The sequence below is a fragment of the Aphis gossypii genome, chromosome 2 (genome assembly GCF_020184175.1).
Source record: "Aphis gossypii isolate Hap1 chromosome 2, ASM2018417v2, whole genome shotgun sequence".
In the NCBI taxonomy this organism is placed as follows: Eukaryota; Metazoa; Arthropoda; class Insecta; order Hemiptera; family Aphididae; genus Aphis; species Aphis gossypii.
The window spans coordinates 5,846,249-5,865,145 of NC_065531.1; the positions used below are offsets into that span (position 1 = coordinate 5,846,249).

The following is an 18,897-nucleotide window of genomic DNA, read 5'->3' on the forward strand; positions in this document are numbered from 1 at the left end:
TCTAGGCATTTAATAAATGCCTGATTTGATTATATGCCTAAAACATATACACCATATATACCTACCTGCTTATTCTATTCTCAATCACATGTAATTAAACATTTACCAATCGTAGTTAAAAAAAAAAATCATTGTGATAAAAATAATAAAAAATTTGTAGAAACTATATTGCATATAGTTTGAACTGCTTTGAAGTTGAGATTAAATATCTGATTTTAAATATTTAAATACTGCGAATTATTTTTCACCAGTCAACTGAATGGTATACCGGCGTACTGCAACTCAAATTCTGAACTTTCGTCTATGACGAGTTTACATTTATAATAAGCTTAATACAGAAAACCTTCAAAATTCATAATAGAATAATAGAATATAATAATAATAGAATCATAACTATAAATGTCAAACGATTATAAAATTTATAAAAATGAGTTGTAATATAACTAGTTACTAGGCACTATATAACAAAATTCGAAAAGTAAAATTAAATCATTTGATTAAAAGCATATTAAAATTAAAAATGAATATACCTAGCTATCAACGAGCTTGATACGGTAGTGTAACGTAGTATATTATAAATAGATTGTTAGAGAACAACCCTATAGGTACTATAACGCAAGATCGGTTTCAAATCCAGAAGTTTTACCTACTAAAAGTTTTTTACTAATAAAAAAATCACAAATGCCATAAATATAACATAAATGGATCCCTACATCATCATTATTATATATTTTAAACATCACGCGCATAAACTCGACACATTTCGTCAAAAGAGACTATATTTAAAGTTCAAGACCATGTCAACCAGTAGTTTATTTACATTTAAAAAAATATAAATTATAACTTATAGGAATGTTTATACAAAAGTACCTATAGTGCGTCTTGAAATGTCCCGCGAGAGCTGATTTCAGGCAGTGTATTCCATCCGTCTGTATCGTTTATGACTTTTGAGGCGTCGGCGGCGTCATCCTGGAGCAAACTGATGTATCGTTGTGACTCGGTTGCAGAATCGTCAAATTCGTCGTAACACTCCGCCACACGTCTGTTACGTGTCATTTTGGTTGCATCAACGTGTCGCTGCACTTTTGCTAGAATTCCGACCACCTGTTGTTGTCTCAAGATCATCGCCCTTTTCATACCCTTCGACAAACAACCATAAATATTATATATATATATATATTTGTGTTGTGTGTGATAGGTACAGATAAGAATGTAGCAATTATAATTTTATTATAAACATGGTATTGTGTAGTTTAATTAATATCCTAATATAGTTATTAGGTATACGAAGATGTGTCTGGAGGATTTGATAGTTTTATAATGGAATTACATTAAAATATGTACATTAAAAATCAAAAAGAACGATATATTTGAGAAACTTGTCAGCCAACATTCTCGTAGTATCTCGTGGGTTACGTTAATAGGCAGAAATATTTGACTAAATATTGAAAAATTTATATAATGACCCGGGAATCAACTCGTACGCAACCTTTTAAATTAAGAGGTGTATAATCCTGCTGGAGATTTCAAATAATTAAGAAAAGGAAATGAAGTAATACCATTTTAATATTCTTATATCTAGAAATTTCCTAAAAATCAATAACTTATCAAATACATACTAACCGATGAAAACATCAATCGAATAAAATATAAAGTCTAGATTTTTTTTGTTTTTGCCAATTGATGCGGAACAATGTGTATGAGAAATATAAAAAATATCACATTGTTATACAGAATAAAATACCTATAATAATGTTCTTTTTTTTTACGTCATTATCAATAATTATACCTCTAAAAAAAAACACCTATGCCTAACATGATTCGTCAAAAACAACACAACTAGATGTCATAACGAAATATTTATCTATTTTCATCCATCTTCATTGGCTAAGGTAACAATATTACAATGACGAAAATAGTATAATAATATGTAGGTATAGGAAAAATACGTATTATATGACTTTTTTTATCGTCCATAATATTTTCGACTAAGATAAATTGGTTTTATAATGTATTGTCTTGTCTTTTTATAAACTAAAAATATGTTATAATCTTACTTCAATATTTTTGTTGATTATTATAACTATCTTTCTAGTTTTCATCAATCTCGTAATATGTATTAGGTACTAAGTTGATGTATAACCGAGTAAGTATATTAAAAATAATAAAATATTAATATTAACACTTGAGCTCGTCCGTACGGTTAAGTTATTGGTACATTTAGTTATCGTCGATAATAATTTTTCTTTGTATGCAAAGTTAAAATAAATGATTATGATATTATAACTTACTTACTTACATAAGTTACATAGTTACATATAATAATATCAATGTATCACACTCACATAAAATACTTAATAAACGTGTAAAGTTTTCATAATAATCATAGGTTTATGATGCACAATTATTTTAATGTTAACTCACAGTTAATTCGCTCAGAAATTCCTCTAATGATTGATTGTCTCTTGAAAGTTGTAATATGGACCACTTGCGCATCATGCGGTTTTTAATCGCCATTTCTACATCTACGCAGAGTTTTTCTCCTACACAGTGCGTAGGCACAGTAAACATACAAATACAATTAAATTGACTTTAATGATATGAGTACTTACAAGTTACAATAATATATAATTTAATACTTGCAATGATTAAGAGACTAAGAAATGGCCAGACAGTTTGTTTATTTATATTTATATTTTATCTCCCTCCCTCAATGAGCTTTGTTAAAAACATAACTGAATTTATAGTAAATATCATAAAAATACTATCAAAGAATTGAACAGAATTGAGCACAGTAACAGTTATAAAAAAAACACCGTCGACACAAAAAAAAAATAATAAGATTGAAAATTGCTTACAAAATTATTAAATATGATTTATTTAATGAGGACATTTAAATTTTGGTACAGAGACAGCCATAAGTTAAACTTAATTAGTTTATGAAAAATATTTTTATTTATATTTTTCATATAATCAGGGATGGGATGACCAAAAATATTACTCCAATAAGTGCCAGGCTCAATCGTATTATACCGCTTAATAAGTATTGAGTATCGCTTAACAGTATAAACTATATAGGTAATACCTATAATTATAATGGCGTATTCATATACTTTTTATTGCTGCAAAAAAAAGTTAATTATAAGTTATTAAATAATACGTCTTAAACGGCTACCGTTGAAAAAGGTTAAAAATGAAATGTCATCAATATACCTAAATTGAGAAAAACAGCTCGTTAAAAAAATAAAAATATCATAGACGAATTTTCATCAAATAACATAATACGAGTACGTATAGATTATACGAATGTAGGAAAAAAACCACGGAAAAAAGCCAAGAAAAAAAATCGAGGGAAAAAAAGCCACGGGAAAAAATAATCCACAAAAAAAAAGCCATGGGAAAAAAGGGCCACAGAAAAAATAAATTAAATTATTAAAAATAGTTGTATTAATTATAGTAAATTATATTATTAAATACTTAATAATAGCTACCTATTTATAGCCATTTATTGCATATTATAGATATAACTGTTTTATAAACTATACTTCAGTCTCACACATCTATTCTCTCAGTCTGACTTGATTTAACATTTTAACGTACAATGGTAATCATTAACTCCAATAAAAATAAGCCCAAATTATGTTTTGAGAGCTATATAGAGCTATATGTACGTTCTTAAACATACCGGGAAAATTAGTTATTTAATACTTTAATTTTTATTTTTTATAAATTTAATTATAACTATTTTTTAAATATTTTTCCCGTAAATTATTTTCTGTTGTATAGTAAAAAATAACATATAACCTGTGTATTAATAATTGTATATACATATATATATATATATATAATATATATATATATATAATAATTATATATATAGATTGTAAGTATACAATATGACCAAATGTGTTAAACATTTTAAATAATACCTAATTTAATACTTTAATTTTAATTGTTATATATTTAATTATTTTAATTTGACTTTTTTTAAGTGGCTTTTTTTTCTAAGGGTTATTTTTTCCGTGGATTTTTTCTTGGCTTTTTTTTCTGACTACAGATTATACAAAAAAAATTGTGTCTAAAAAATTTACCCAATGTATGATTTTTACATGTACGTACATACATTTTTAACGCTATAATTTAATTTACAACAATATATGATTGTTTATACAATTATTATAATTTACTTAATGTACATCAACACATTTTTAACCACATCTCTCAGTCCTATGTCTGTATGAAATGGGAAGGAATTTATGTTATAAAAAAACATTAGGAAATTGACATTTTTTGTAAAACGAGAGTCGAATGGGCTACGTCCTCAATAAGATTTCAGTATAATAGTGGGAGAGGGTGTATATCTTACTTTTTCCTCCTAGACACACAACTGAAGGTACCATACTTAAATTAGATGTAATATTTTAACTTTTAAATTAAATAATTACTATTGAACTATAATATAGTCACAGACGAAAAATTACTTTTTTCTTTCAACTGTTTTGATGCCTGGGTGATTTCAATTGTCATTTCGGCAATCCGAGAGTTTCTATTGTTTAAATATAACATATTTCTTAGTTGGGAACTTAATAACTCGGAAGTTTGGAATAGTTCATTGACAACTACAGTATAACGATATAGCTCATCTCTGTAAAATAAAAATTATTGTATAATTTGTATCTAAAACCACATAAATTAAAAAATATTTTTTCGCCCACTTAAAAAGTCTGCTTTACCTAGCTGATTATAGCTACATAGCTATACGAGTATATACTCTTTAAACTGAACAGTGGTCAAACGAAAAATGTTGAAGCAAACAAAATATGTCATCTAATGCGTGTATAACTACTATAAAAACGTTCTGGGCGCGTGCCAACAACTATCGTATGGTAATAAATACAATTATCTAAATAAAATAAAGTTTGTATACCGTTAATTAAAACGTTCAAAATTTAATTGCAATTCGAAACACGCATAAGAAAAAAAAGAAAAATTAAAACAAGATAACTATATAAACAGATTTATAACAAATCGGATAAATTTCGTAATAATTTATTGAACAAGACACAATCAGATTCATTCGTGCCAATATAATATAGGTTCGAAGATAAAATATAGGTACCAGCTATTATATATTTATAAATCTTATATTTGAAAGTATATTATAATTCACGTTATTAAGATAATAATATTTAATTAATATTATACTTGCTTGGAATAAACGCGTTTCGTGTATTCTCGTAAAAGTACGTCTTGCTTAAAGTATTCCACAAGAGACTTTAATTTTTGATCAAATAGTTGAAGGTCCAGTGAACTCCGTTCGTGTACAGATAATAATAGCAATGCGGTTAATGTCGACTTGACGTCGTCGATACGACAAACAGTTTCATTTGGCACATGCTTAAAGATTTCTAAATTTTTTATTAGTGAACGTTTGAGTTCATCTCCCACGTTGACAGTTTTCTGCTTTTTGTTGATACTAAAAAATTTCTTGATCGAGAAAAAACACATATTTCACCGTATGGATAGAATATGTATGTGTTTCAGATACAATAAGCAGACCAAAAATTTCTAAAATATACATATAAAGGGGATTATTAATATACATGGTAGGTAACCAATATATAAATTTTAGAGTTCATTCAATTCTGAATATAATAATCTTAGCATAATTTTTTGAACATTTTAACAAAATAAAATCGTGTAGGACGTAGGTATTTTGTTCAAATTTTGAGCTAGAATTTGAAACGTATAGTATATACTATTATTTTTTACAATAAGTGTTAAGAATTATTGAACACCAATGAAAATCAATAAACCAATATACCAATACTTCAAAACATCACTGTAGAGGTTTCTAAATTATATTGTTTAAAGGTTATTTTTATAAGAATTAAATTTAAAAAATTAATATATTCAATATTTTTAAACTAACAACAATAATAACTGTTGTTATAAATCAAGATCATCACCATTTGTTGACGAATTTCAAATAGTTAATATTTAGTAGGAAGTATAAAAAACATCGGAAACAGATTTAATCACCACGCATCTTAGTTCGAAACCGCACTATAAAATATGTAGTATATACCTATTTTATACTAAGTCGTAGCCAGAAGGGGGGGAGGGGGTAGGTTAGATCTGAACCCCCCATTCCCCAAAATTATAATGTTTTATTATTATATTATTATAATTCATATTTTATTACATAATATAATATATTAATTATACTCAATCCCCCTCCATAAAAAAAAAAATAAATATTTTGCTGGCTCCAGCCTTGATATTTTATAATCAATAAAAACACAACGAGATCACCTATTTGACGAGCTTAACATGTTCGAAAGTTTGTATTTAAATGTTTATGTATTCAAAAAATGATTCTTATCTGTTCAAAAGTCTATTATGTTAAATTTTAAAAATAAAACTGATAATATAATTGTATGTAAATGGTTCAGTATCTTACATAGAAAATTGGTTTTTTATGTACTAGCGTATGTTACATACGGTATACAATATAAATTATTACATATAATAATAATAACTATTTTATATTTACCTACTAATTGGTTATTGTTTGATTAGCATTAGTTATTGACTTAACTCTATATTAGCCGATAAGTAGGTACGTAACAAAAATTACACGCTATAACAAAATTCTCACGTATATCTGCAATACCCATTAATAATGAAATAATACTTTTATAAACTGATTAACTATTACTTATTTATTTTTTCATGAAAAATACTATTATCATTAGGTAGGTGTATATGGTCATAATAATTACTAGTCTAATAATTGTGTCACTAAAAAATACATGTTTTTTTGTTTTAATGAACATCAATATTATAAAATAGTAGTGTAGTTATAAGAATTAATAATTATATTTTAACATAATAAATACAATTTTTTATTTATTTAACGAAACAAATATTTACAATCTGTATAATAACCAAAAATACAGTAAGTAATACAAATAATACATTTTAACAGGGCTTGACGGCTTGAGTGAAAGGGGAATCCAGTGACACTACTTCAGCTTGAAGTTTTTTTTGTTTAGGTCACGTGGCCAGTTACGCTTTAAACTTCAGGGAGAATTATTCGGTATACCGAGAGAGGATAGATTTGATATTAGAGGTTTTAAAGTTTTATTAAAGTTTTGGAGTGAAATTGTTGATAAGGAGTGGAAAAAATTTATTCATATAAAATAATAACAGCATTAAAAATAAAAGACAGTAGACATATGTTTTTTATTGAATCGTGCAAAAATTCGGACACTGTGAATACAATTTATACATGATAAAAACTAAAATAAAATATAAAAATATTTTCTAAAACATTAAGATAAACTAACACAAATACTGCATTATGCAGTAAACAATTATTAATTCTTAAGTCAGTAGAGAAACCGCTCGATCAATGATTATTAAACATAAAAATTATAATGTATAATTGGAACTACCTACAAACAGCAGATATAATTAAGCAAACATTATAATTGACTGTAACATTTTTTAGAAAAAAACCAACAAAATATTGATGTCGACGACTAATTATAAATAACTTTGAAGTTGTTTATTGTTACAAATTTACAACCTAACTCGATAACAAATGAAACTTTTGAGGTACCTATATCTAAAAGTATTTTACCAATGATAAATTTTACAAACAGCTTAATTAAAATTATTAAATTTATTAGCAAAGCATGTATAATAGATATCTTATGTGGTATTTACTATTTTTACAAGCTTATGCGGTTGGTATAAAATTATTACTTTATGGAAATAAATGAATATTATAATTATATTGTACCTAAAAATGAGTTGTTTTTCTCGGGAAACAAGATAGGTGGACCTATTACAACCAATAATTAAAATCAAAGCAAAGCAAAACAACGATTAACATAATATTTAAAAGATACTTATGATTATTAAAAAAAAAATCAATTATGCGAGTGAGAAAAAGTCCAATTAAACAAGCTGTTCAATATCCAAAATATATAGTAAATAGAGTTGATCGAATAAATATTGGTTTAGGTACTTAAACGTTTCAAAATTGTGGAATAGAAAAATAAATAGGCTGGTTCCTACTAATTCGGGTAAGTATAAGCTTAGCAGCTATTATAGCGTTTATACATCTATTTCACTTCTATTTAAACTCGTATGAACTTATGACGACTTAAAATATTATGTTTCTGGTGTATTGATTGCCGAAACATGGACGAATACGGAATATACCGTCCATGCAGATACTGAATTTTAAGAACTTTATCATTTCGAAGACCGTCCGGTACACGGAAACGTCAGCTTCGGCATCGTCCGTGGCTTTGCTGTCATATTATGTAACTGTCGATCCAGACGATCAGTGAGCTCGACTGATTGCTAGATACGAGAACAGAGATCGAGAACGATGTGCAGGCTATGGCTTATATACATTCAACGAAGAAACGACAAGTTGAAATTTGTAGAATTTATTTAAATTTCAAGCATAGTTTTTTTTTTTTAATTAAATTAAATTAGTTTAAAATGTATTTGTGTATAGGAATGTACATTATACATACATAATAAATAATATTGTAACTTCAACATAATATAGTATCTACCAAATAAAACAATTGTATATACCTATTACCTACCAGTCATTTTCATTCATTTCCGGATACCTATAGGACATTCTGGTCCATATAATATGTATATATATATTTATTTTGTATTCCGTAAATTACAATAATTGTTACATTTAAGATATAACTTTATAATTGTACCTAAAATTGAAAAATATCTATTTGAATAAATAAGTTTTCAAAAATACGAATTTTTGAACATGTCAAATTTCAAACATATGACATACCTATTATTATCATAACATATTACATTATTATTATTATGTATATATATATATATATATTATCATATAACTATATAAGTGAAAAGTTTATGTCATCTAACGAAACTTCTTGTTTGAAAACGTTTTACAATAAAACAGACAACAGTTCATAAATGTAAATTTGTTCACATTACCTTTCAACAATATTTTCAAATTACCTAAGTCCCTAGTCTTAGATGGCCATTCTAAAAAAAAAAAACTAATATTCTTGTAAATATTTTGTGGGAATTATCCATAAGATTTCCCAACTCTTATTATCTTATAATATACAATAATTATATTATAATATTTTATACCCAGGACTTCAGTCTTAACTTATTGAGATCATTATTTGGAACAATATTATAAAATATTTATCCACTTACCATATAGAGGCATACAACAATGGTCTTGTGCCGTTATTTCCAAAAAAATAAAACTGTATAGTAATAACACTTAGGTTACAAACCTAACCTATGTTACAAATCACAATTTATTGTTCAAAATCATCGAATAATTTGCTTACCGAACTGTATTATAATCGTAACAGACAGATCTATCTACTGGTGGTGCGGCGTACTACAGCATACACGTACGAAAACTTCTGTAGACTTAACGGCCAGGTAAACTCATAAATTTATAAAATAAAATAATTACCATACACGAAAATAGAGAAGTCACCGAAAAAATAATAATTTACAGTTTCTCGTAAGAAGAAAACACGAATAATTATTATGGTTAAATAGCAAAATGCAAATACTTTATTTCCATAGAGAACGGCAGAGCAGCTTTGTCCGATAGCGGTCGTATAATAATAATTATAAAACAGTGTATCCGTGGGACGACGTTTTGTGACTTGCGTAGGAAAAGTCGCATAAATAAATGTACAAATTATCTCATAATTCATCTACTCTTGTCGTTATTACCTAACTGTGGAGTGTGGATACACTTGTTTTATTCTACGGTGGATATTTTAAGAAATCATTACTGGGCAATATCATAGTTGAAATATTTCGACCATGGGCAATATTAAAAAAAAAAAATTCCCTTGCTACACTAATTCATAATCAAAAATCGAAATCAACATAATATATAAGTATGGTATGTTCTCTTTAGAGGATACTTCGCCTATATGCGTTATCTCCATTTTACAAACGTACAACATAGTAAAAGCCGTTTCACGAGGGCAAGGACCCCCTCAGATTATAGTCTAAGTTAAGCACCCAATTTTTTTATTCTAGAGAGAGATTTTGGAATAATATGCAACATAGAAAAACACAAAAATAATTAATTTTTAAGCGACAAAACCTTTTATGATTTGTAGGTATTGGTATTGGTGATATCAAAAAATTAAAAAAATTGTAAGATTGAAAAAACACATACCAATGACGCATTCTCTAAACACTTGTGCTAATAATGATATGTTTATTTAGCAATGTCAGATTCAAAAATAGGTTAAGAAAACAAATAAATAGTAATTTATAAGTTATAACATATCCATAAATAGATAATTACACAATAATAATTTTAGAACACAATGTTTAATCTTAGTAAAAAAAAGCGTTAAGGATATACATTAAAAAATTCAAGGGAGAATGAAAACTTTTAACCCACCTAATAAATGAATGAAGTGGTTCTAAGGAATTTTGAATAACGCTATTCTGTACCTCCTAGAACTATAGTTTCTACTAATCAATAGACATCGCTGTTGAGTGTTGACGTAATTGGTTGCGCCTGCATTGGCTTATACTTTATCATGTATTTCATGTGAATTACAAAAATTTATTCTCATAAAAACACCATATTTAACACCAGTAAACTTTTAAAAAACAAGACATGTATAGTCGTTACTCAATAATTCGAAATTGAGGGGACTGAGCTAAAATTCGATTTATTGAGGTTTAAAATTTACCGTGTATTTGAATTATCTAAGGAAAAAATAAATAATTTAAATTAATTAAAGAGAGGTGAAAAACTGTATTACATACACATTTTTACATTGTTGTATTTATTATTTAATATTAAAGCCGTAAGATGTCAATGTTGTAAAATAACCAAATAAATGTCAAGTATATAATTACTAAAAATAAATGAATGTAAAATAAATAATAATATATTTTGTAGAATTTACATACAATGGTTATAGACTATAGTATTAAGTTTATGATATTATTTAATATTTATTTGTAACAAAGTAAACAAAATACATTTTTAAATTTTGGCTTTTTTAAGTTGTGGTTCACATAGAGAATCACTTGGTTCATGAGGATTCTTTTGTGGTTGTTGTACACTAACTGTACTTGTATTTATAGATGGTACACTGAAATTTGGTATTTCAGGTTTGACGAGCTTCAAAACAATTCTTTCATGTTGAACATTGCTGCTGTCAAGACTTAACTGAACACTTACTGGATCAAAAGTTCGAAAAACTATATCTCCACACCGCTGGGTTTGCTCCTAATTTTAAATAATAATTATTAATTATATTTAATAAGATAATGTAAATATTTTTATTATTTTGCATTAGGCTTAAAAAAAAATCAACTTACATCTTCATTATATGTAAATGTAGCAGCTTGCAATTGTCCTTTACGGGGTGACAAGAAAAGAGTTCCTTCTAATCCATATTTTGGTATAAGTATTTGCAAAGCATTTTTTCTAACATACAATATATAACCCTCTTCATCTCTAATTTTTCCACGGAAAAATATCTAATAAAAAATTGATTAATTTAGTTATTTTTCAATTTAATGAATTACTAATTAGTATAAAATAATTGATTTACATGAGTATTTAAAGCAACTGATGCACGTTCAGCATAAGCAGACATACGAGTTCTGGTATTCAAAGTTTGGCACAGTCCTTCAATTTTACGTTTGTCAAGCATTTCAGGCGTAGTGCTATCTGATGCAATAGATACAGCCAAAAGTCTATGAACAAGCACATCTGCATACCTGCAAGTTAAAATGATCAGTATTAATGCTCAACTAATTATTTTCTGTAAACAATGTATTATTAAAATATTACTAATAAATATCAAGTATGATTATGCATATAAATTAAACCACATTCACACAACTAGTGTACTAGGCCAAAGCTCAATACTGTGTACTATACTCTATTTTAAAACTCTATTTTTAACCTAACCAGTTCTGTACACTTCTTTTGCCTTCCAAAATTCACTACCTGTCATAATGTGAGAGATGTGTGAAGTTGAACGGAAACCGGCCATTATATTATATGTATATGTATGCCTATGTATTATTTTTTGGAATAGAAAATAGTAGTTAATTTCCATACTATGGGAATAATACACTTATATAATATTAATGATCACTAGTGTGTTTCTCAAAGATTATTAGTAAATATGACAAGTTAAAAGAAAAACCAATGTACTAATAAATATAACTAATAAATTTAATAGATGCTAGAACACTTTCTAAATAAATTACTTGGCCATTTGATTATTGGAGTACTTGGTGAGTGAACCAATAGTGAAAAACTGTTTTACTTTTAATTTACTTTCATAAAATACACCTAGTTAGTTTAATATTTGATTACATATAATTTTTTAATAAATATGTATTTTGGTAGGTACTCACCTTCTAATAGGAGATGTAAAGTGAGTATAAATAGGAGCTGCCAATCCATAATGCAAAAATTCATCAAAGGTTTTTGTGCCACTAGCAAAATAAACAGCTTGTAACATACACCGAGTAGCCAAAATACGGAGCATTGTATTGAAAAATGGATTATCTAGTTTAACAGCTTTATCTAAAGAATTTGCTAAGTCTCTACTGGAGTCCACATTTAATTCCACTCCCTGCAATAAATTAAAATAAACATGTAAAATTAAAATTATTTATGAGGATAAAATAAAGATTATACCAGATGTGCTGCTGCTTTAATGAGAGACTCGAAGTTTGATGGTGGTGGCTTAGGATGACGTCTTAAAACAGCAAATTCTGGGAAATCTGAGTATATCTTTTTGGCAACTTCTACGTTAGCTAACAACATAAATTCTTCTACCATTGAATTAGTTTCTTTTAACTGTTTTACTTCTACATCTAATGGATCTCTTGTTTCGCTGTCTACGAGGAAACGAATCTCAGGTGAAGCCAAAACCAATGCTCTATAAATGTATTTTATTATAGATATAATTAAATAAATAATATATTGACAGTCATTTGAAACATAAATTAAATATAATACCCAGCATCAATACGGCGTTTTTTAAGAATCTTTGCAAACTTATTAAGCTGTCTCAATCCTAGAGCAATCGAATTATCTTGGTTCTGATCATCAATTATTAACTGTGCTTGATCATAAGTCATAGCTGCTTTTGACTTTATAACACTTTTTGTATAACAACTATTAACAATTTCTGCATTTGGAGTCATTTCCCAGACACAAGAAAATGCCAAACGCTCTTCTCCTCCACGTAAAGAACATAGGTTTGAACTCAATAAACCTAAAAACATTAATTAACATACTATAATATTAATTATAGGTAGTCATACACCCACACATACAGTAAAATAAAAGTTAATATTTTGGGGGTTTGCTTATTAAAAAATATTACCTGGTACCATATCAATACGCCTTCCAGTTAGATACACAGTAGTTGCACGTTGACTAGCTTCTATGTCTATGGCTGTACCAGGTTTAACAAAGTGTGTAACATCTGCAATATGTACACCAACTTGGAAATTTCCATTTTCCAAAGGCATACAATGTAATGCATCATCAATATCTGTACAACCTGGAGGATCAACTGAACAAATATCCAGATCACGGAAGTCTTTTCTGCCCACCAAGTCCTAAAAAAAGAGAACATAAAAAATAGATAAATATATTAATACAATAGTAATAGAAATTGTAGACATTAGAGTTGAATGAGCTATTTTCACTATATCTTGAGAACAATGAAAAATCATTTCATATAGACTTCTAAACTATGCTCGATTTACCCAAAAAATAAGATTTAATCAGGCGTGTATAATGTATATATTACAGATAATGTTAACATTTGGATAATGTTGACATTAGCCATCCGTGTTGGCTAATGTGTAATTTTTCTTTTATAAATTTGAAGTATCAACATTATCCAGATAATGTTAATGTTAATAATGGTGCACACATTAAAATAAATGTACCTCAAACAATGATATATTATTAACCGACAAATCGAGGCATGTAACTAACTCTTACACGGCCGCCCGGTGCTTTGCAAATTATTTAATCGTTTATAGACACACTTCTTAACATAAAAACTGCAAAAACTTTTTTTTTAATACAGATCATATGCATAATTATCAATTATATATTACTATTGGAATCTAATAATTTTACGTGCTCCTGTATACCATACCACGAGCCACCACTGTTATACAATTTAAACATTTTAAACAAATGTATTTATACATGTTTGCAAGTATAGAAAATACTAAATAGGGTGGAAAGTTTTCTTTATATTGTTCAACCTTCTTGGTATTAATTTTGATTACCCAAATAACAAAAAAATAATAATAGGTTTCCTTTTTATAGTAAGTTTTATTGTTTTGACATGTAGATAATGTAGACATGTAGATATTCAAAAATTAAAATCATGGTCTGCTTTTAATACAAATGTACTATTTTTAGTATATACGTGTTCTTAGAAGATGTAACCCATTTCAGAATCATTCATTTAACGTGCATGGCATACTTGGCATAGAATAATTCTCTACAGTTCATGGTTATAAACTTATAAAACCAAGGAGATATATATTGTAATACACCTTGTTATAAATCTTAGAATAAGTAACCTAACCTAACTAATTTTATATGATATGTAACATAGATATATTTCATGCTAGAGTCTAGAGATTAATGATTATGTCTATGGTAACGGAAACATTTTTTTCGTTTATATTAATGATATTATATATACTTTTTTAATTGTATAGTTAAACTATAAAAATTAATTACTATAATAAGTAGTTATGGCTAAAGAAAATCCGTATGAATTAAACCTTGATAATACAAATAACAATGATGCAATAGATATTATTGATAAATTAAATGAATTAGTTTGTTGTCTGAATATCGATGAAGGTTGTCAAATGTTATTGAAACCATCAACAACAGAGTAACTCACAAAAGCACTATAAACATTCCATTTTACACTAAATAATAATACTATTTTTAGTTTGCAAAATGAAATAAAATTTGATCAGAGGGCAGACCAAGTATTTAAGCATCATCGCCGTCACGACCAAATTATGATTGAAAATAACATTATGAATGAATTACAACAAAGTATTAACATCATAAATAATGACTTGGACAAGAAACTTAACAAAAAGGGTAAGTTAAAATCATAAAATAAATTGTATCTATGCATTTTACTCAATTTAAAATATTTTTCAGAGTTAGATTCAAAGAATATTATTGAGATATATGATCGTCTAATGACTCTTAAAATGTTGAACTTAAAATATTCAATAAATACTAAGTCTCTAAAAGACTTTATAAAGTTAAATAAGGTAAAGATTTATTGATTTACAATACAAAACTAAATCAATCATTCACTGAACATATTATTTTTCAGATTAATTTAGAAGAAGTTACTAAAATAGAAAATGGAATAAAAGTTGTCCAAAGCTTAAATGAAAAACCATCCAAGAAATCAGATATTAAAATACCACATACAGTAAAAGATCGTAGACCATCAATTTTGTGTATTTCGAATAGATCTCGAAGAAACAATCATGATACTAACTTTAGGGTACAACCTAGAATAAACATAGAACGGATAAGACAGTCAGAAAATTTAACTAATGAGAACATAATTTTTGACTCACAAGTCAATGAAGTAATAAGGATGAGATACGAAAATGATCACACAGATATGGTGGAAAGCTTAAATAATCAACCAAATATTAATCAAAATACAAGGTATGAACCGCAAATTTAATAATTTAATTATAATATAAAATCTCAAAACTTATAATATGTGAATATATTACATTGTTAGATTATCGATGTATTTATAGGCATAGATATAATGAAGAATCAATGAGTAATGATTTAATGACAAGTAGTATGGAAGAAGACTTACAACTTATCGAATCTCCTGACTTTAACAGCTCAGTGAATCTTTGTAAAGATAATGAAGATAATAACAGTGGAGATATATACTTATTACTCCAACCACATAATAGTTGGATGGAATCTTAATAATATCGATTTTATTAAATAATGAATAAAAACTTATATTTTCATATTAAGAAAAAAATATAAATTTTAATAATTCAATAACCAATAGTTATAATACTACTTACTTACTATTAATAATTTTTTTTTTTAATAAATCTAGTATTTGCTCTTGAAATAGTGTATAATTTTTATTAATAGGGTAATAAAATTCAAATAGCCATAAATACTTACTGCGGCACTTATAGTCCATGTTTCTTTTGGTAAGCACCCTAAAACTTCATCTGAAAATTTACTGTGTGGAACATCATGTTCTAATAATATAACTTCATTTTCTGCTTCTCTTTCACCAATTTTTCCAAGAGACCTAACAAAATGGCCCTGTAAGTATAATTTATACAATTATGTGTAGTCACACAAAATAATAGTAAACATAAATAGTCTACACAAACCAATGGATATCTTGATGTTCTTGGCCACGTGTCAATGGCAACAATAACACGTTGATCTTTTAATTTGTCATACTGTCTAGTTTCTATCCTTATTTTTGGAATTTTTTTATCTGCTGGTACAAATAAATGCCTAGTTGCCTGATAAAAAGTAATCAAACGTTAATTTTTAAGCAATAACAGATAGTTATTGGTATAATTATTAATCTTCATGATTACATATATGTACATCTACTTACATTTTCAACAAGACTATGTTGAATAATTCCACAATACTGTCTCCATTTTTTTCTTATTATTCCAACTACTTTACCTGTTGGATACTTTTCTTTTGGTTTTTCAACAGTATCCAAACTATTTTCCAAGTCCAAGTCATCTATTAAGTTTACAAAGTATTCAATATAATGTCTATAAACTTCCTAGATAAATAATTTTACCATAATCAGCAAGAACTAAATTAGCAGGTGCACTCCACTGACTTTCTGGAAGCATTTCAATGGCAACAATATCACCATTAATAGCCCGATTTAAATGTTCTCTACCTTGCAACAATATCTAAAATAAAATATCAAATTAATAAAAAAATATCATTGTTTTAATATAACTCAAAATTACATTCTTTTCTTGTCCTTCTACAAAAACATTTCCTTCAAGGAAATTATCAGTAGATGCAAAAAATGTGCCCTGCATTAGCTTTCCAGACTTTATGCCCTGATGTATTATTGCTGGGGTCAAATGAGGAGGAAAAATTGGTTCTTTACTAGTTTCTTCTACCATGCAAGAGCGATTGGACAGCTTATCAGTTAATGTAACGTTGTTTAATCCACTAACATATTGTTCAACTGTAAATCAATATTATTAATTTGCTCAACAATATTACTATTTTTAATTCCAACAAACTCACGTGACATTGTAGGTATTCCTTCATTGATTGCTTTAGCCTTGCTAGCTTCATCACTGGATAATAATAATACTTTTATCTTATCGTCCAAATGTTTATTATACCAAAGAGCGGCTACCCTGATCATACGATCATTGTAATCGTTCGGACTTTCTCCTCGAACACGTTCAACATAAGTATCCCTTAAATTATTAAAAAATAAGATAAAATAATAAATTTTAATCTTCAAATAATACATCAAATGACTAGTTATCAACATTCAATACAAATTGTTTTAAAATATCAAAATAGAATATTATGCAATTATTATTTAAAACAACAGTAAAAAGATTATCAATTATCATTTGTTCCAACTAATATGGTTTATTTAATAAAAGATGATCAAATAATTTTATCAATAAAACCATGAAAACCAAAACAAAATTAAAAACTTAAATACTTGTATTATAAATAAATATATGTACTTAAATTAGGTAATATAAAGAATAGTTGTTCTTACTTATGATAAACATTAACAAACACATAAAAACTCCTAGAATAATTTCCTATAATATCCATTAAGCGTTTATAAACACTATGACTGAGATGTTTGACTTCTTCGAGTACTGTTTGTAAAATAATAACATTTTTCAAAGTATCATCTTCCAGTGCATCAATCTATGGTTAATAAAAATTATTTGAATATTAAAGGATTCTTATAAAAATATTTTTTAAAAATGAGTGTTTCGATTGAAAACATTAATTCAGATTAAAATATTATCAAAAAAACAAAATAATGCATTAAAAAAAAAAAAAAAAAAACAGAAACTTGTTACTATTATAAATACCTGATGTAAAACTACATTTGTGTCCACTAATAAATAATGTTTATCTGGGAAATCGGTGTTAATAGATTGATGTTTGACGAGTGGCTTTTCGTTGTTGTGCTTGCACTTCTTGCATATTTTTGAACCACAACCTATGTCATCTCTCAAATAGTGTTCTCGTACAATCTAAATGAATTATTTACAAGAGTAAATACATTATATTGAACTATAACGGTAGCGAACACTTACCTTTAAAATATTACCACGCTTAGTTTTGCGTATAAACGTTTTCGATGTCACTTTCATAGTCATGATGCTGCTGTGCTCTGAAATAACACAGCAATGTCAAGAAAATTATTTTAATTCGTTTGAATCAACAGTATTTTACTTTCTTAGTCAATTAGTTTAATCCTCAAAGGACTAAAATCTTAAATCGTAGTCAATATCATATTGTAATAACATTCAAATTCATAACAAAATATAACTAAAACAAAAAAATAACGCACTACTCGCGTAGTCACGTGTATGATACAAGTGATACAACTATATACCGCTGATAGTGTGATATCAATCTGTTCGTGGGAGAAAAACATGTTCTGTGGACCATTTTTAACCATAGTCGTGTATTATCACACACGTGTTGATAAACTATAAACTGATAACATTCTGACCTCGAAACTT

At 27.1% G+C, this 18,897-nt stretch overlaps 3 protein-coding genes across 4 annotated transcripts; 1 reads left to right on the top strand and 2 right to left on the bottom strand.

Moving 5' to 3' along the window:
- Nucleotides 1–761: 761 nt before the first annotated feature.
- On the bottom strand, nt 762–9,617 carry LOC114130857 (uncharacterized). Of its 2 annotated transcripts, none has more exons than XM_027995923.2 (5): nt 9,390–9,617; nt 5,210–5,568; nt 4,482–4,645; nt 2,425–2,543; nt 762–1,140 (listed from the first exon to the last, which is right to left on the bottom strand). In XM_027995923.2, the coding sequence occupies exons 2-5, from the start codon at nt 5,506–5,508 to the stop codon at nt 871–873; spliced, it is 852 nt and encodes a 283-aa protein (XP_027851724.2). In that variant the 5' UTR covers nt 5,509–5,568; nt 9,390–9,617; the 3' UTR covers nt 762–870. The 2 variants fall into 2 exon arrangements, with proteins under 2 accessions (XP_027851724.2, XP_050057674.1); XM_050201717.1 differs by lacking the exon at nt 9,390–9,617 and adding an exon at nt 9,250–9,383.
- Nucleotides 9,618–10,960: 1,343 nt separating this feature from the next.
- On the bottom strand, nt 10,961–18,853 carry LOC114130856 (exosome complex exonuclease RRP44). The gene is given in 17 exon segments (XM_050199399.1): nt 10,961–11,320; nt 11,413–11,574; nt 11,649–11,817; nt 12,466–12,686; nt 12,752–12,995; nt 13,076–13,334; nt 13,446–13,683; nt 16,295–16,441; nt 16,513–16,650; nt 16,749–16,928; nt 16,930–17,064; nt 17,125–17,351; nt 17,414–17,592; nt 17,910–18,067; nt 18,238–18,402; nt 18,466–18,542; nt 18,605–18,853. Coding segments are annotated over 16 exon segments (2,931 nt in total). The 5' UTR covers nt 18,529–18,542; nt 18,605–18,853; the 3' UTR covers nt 10,961–11,074.
- Nucleotides 14,761–16,165, top strand: LOC114130858 (uncharacterized). Its single transcript, XM_050199400.1, has 5 exons — nt 14,761–14,993; nt 15,054–15,211; nt 15,275–15,390; nt 15,456–15,802; nt 15,901–16,165. The coding sequence occupies exons 1-5, from the start codon at nt 14,848–14,850 to the stop codon at nt 16,082–16,084; spliced, it is 951 nt and encodes a 316-aa protein (XP_050055357.1). The 5' UTR covers nt 14,761–14,847; the 3' UTR covers nt 16,085–16,165.
- Nucleotides 18,854–18,897: the final 44 nt, after the last annotated feature.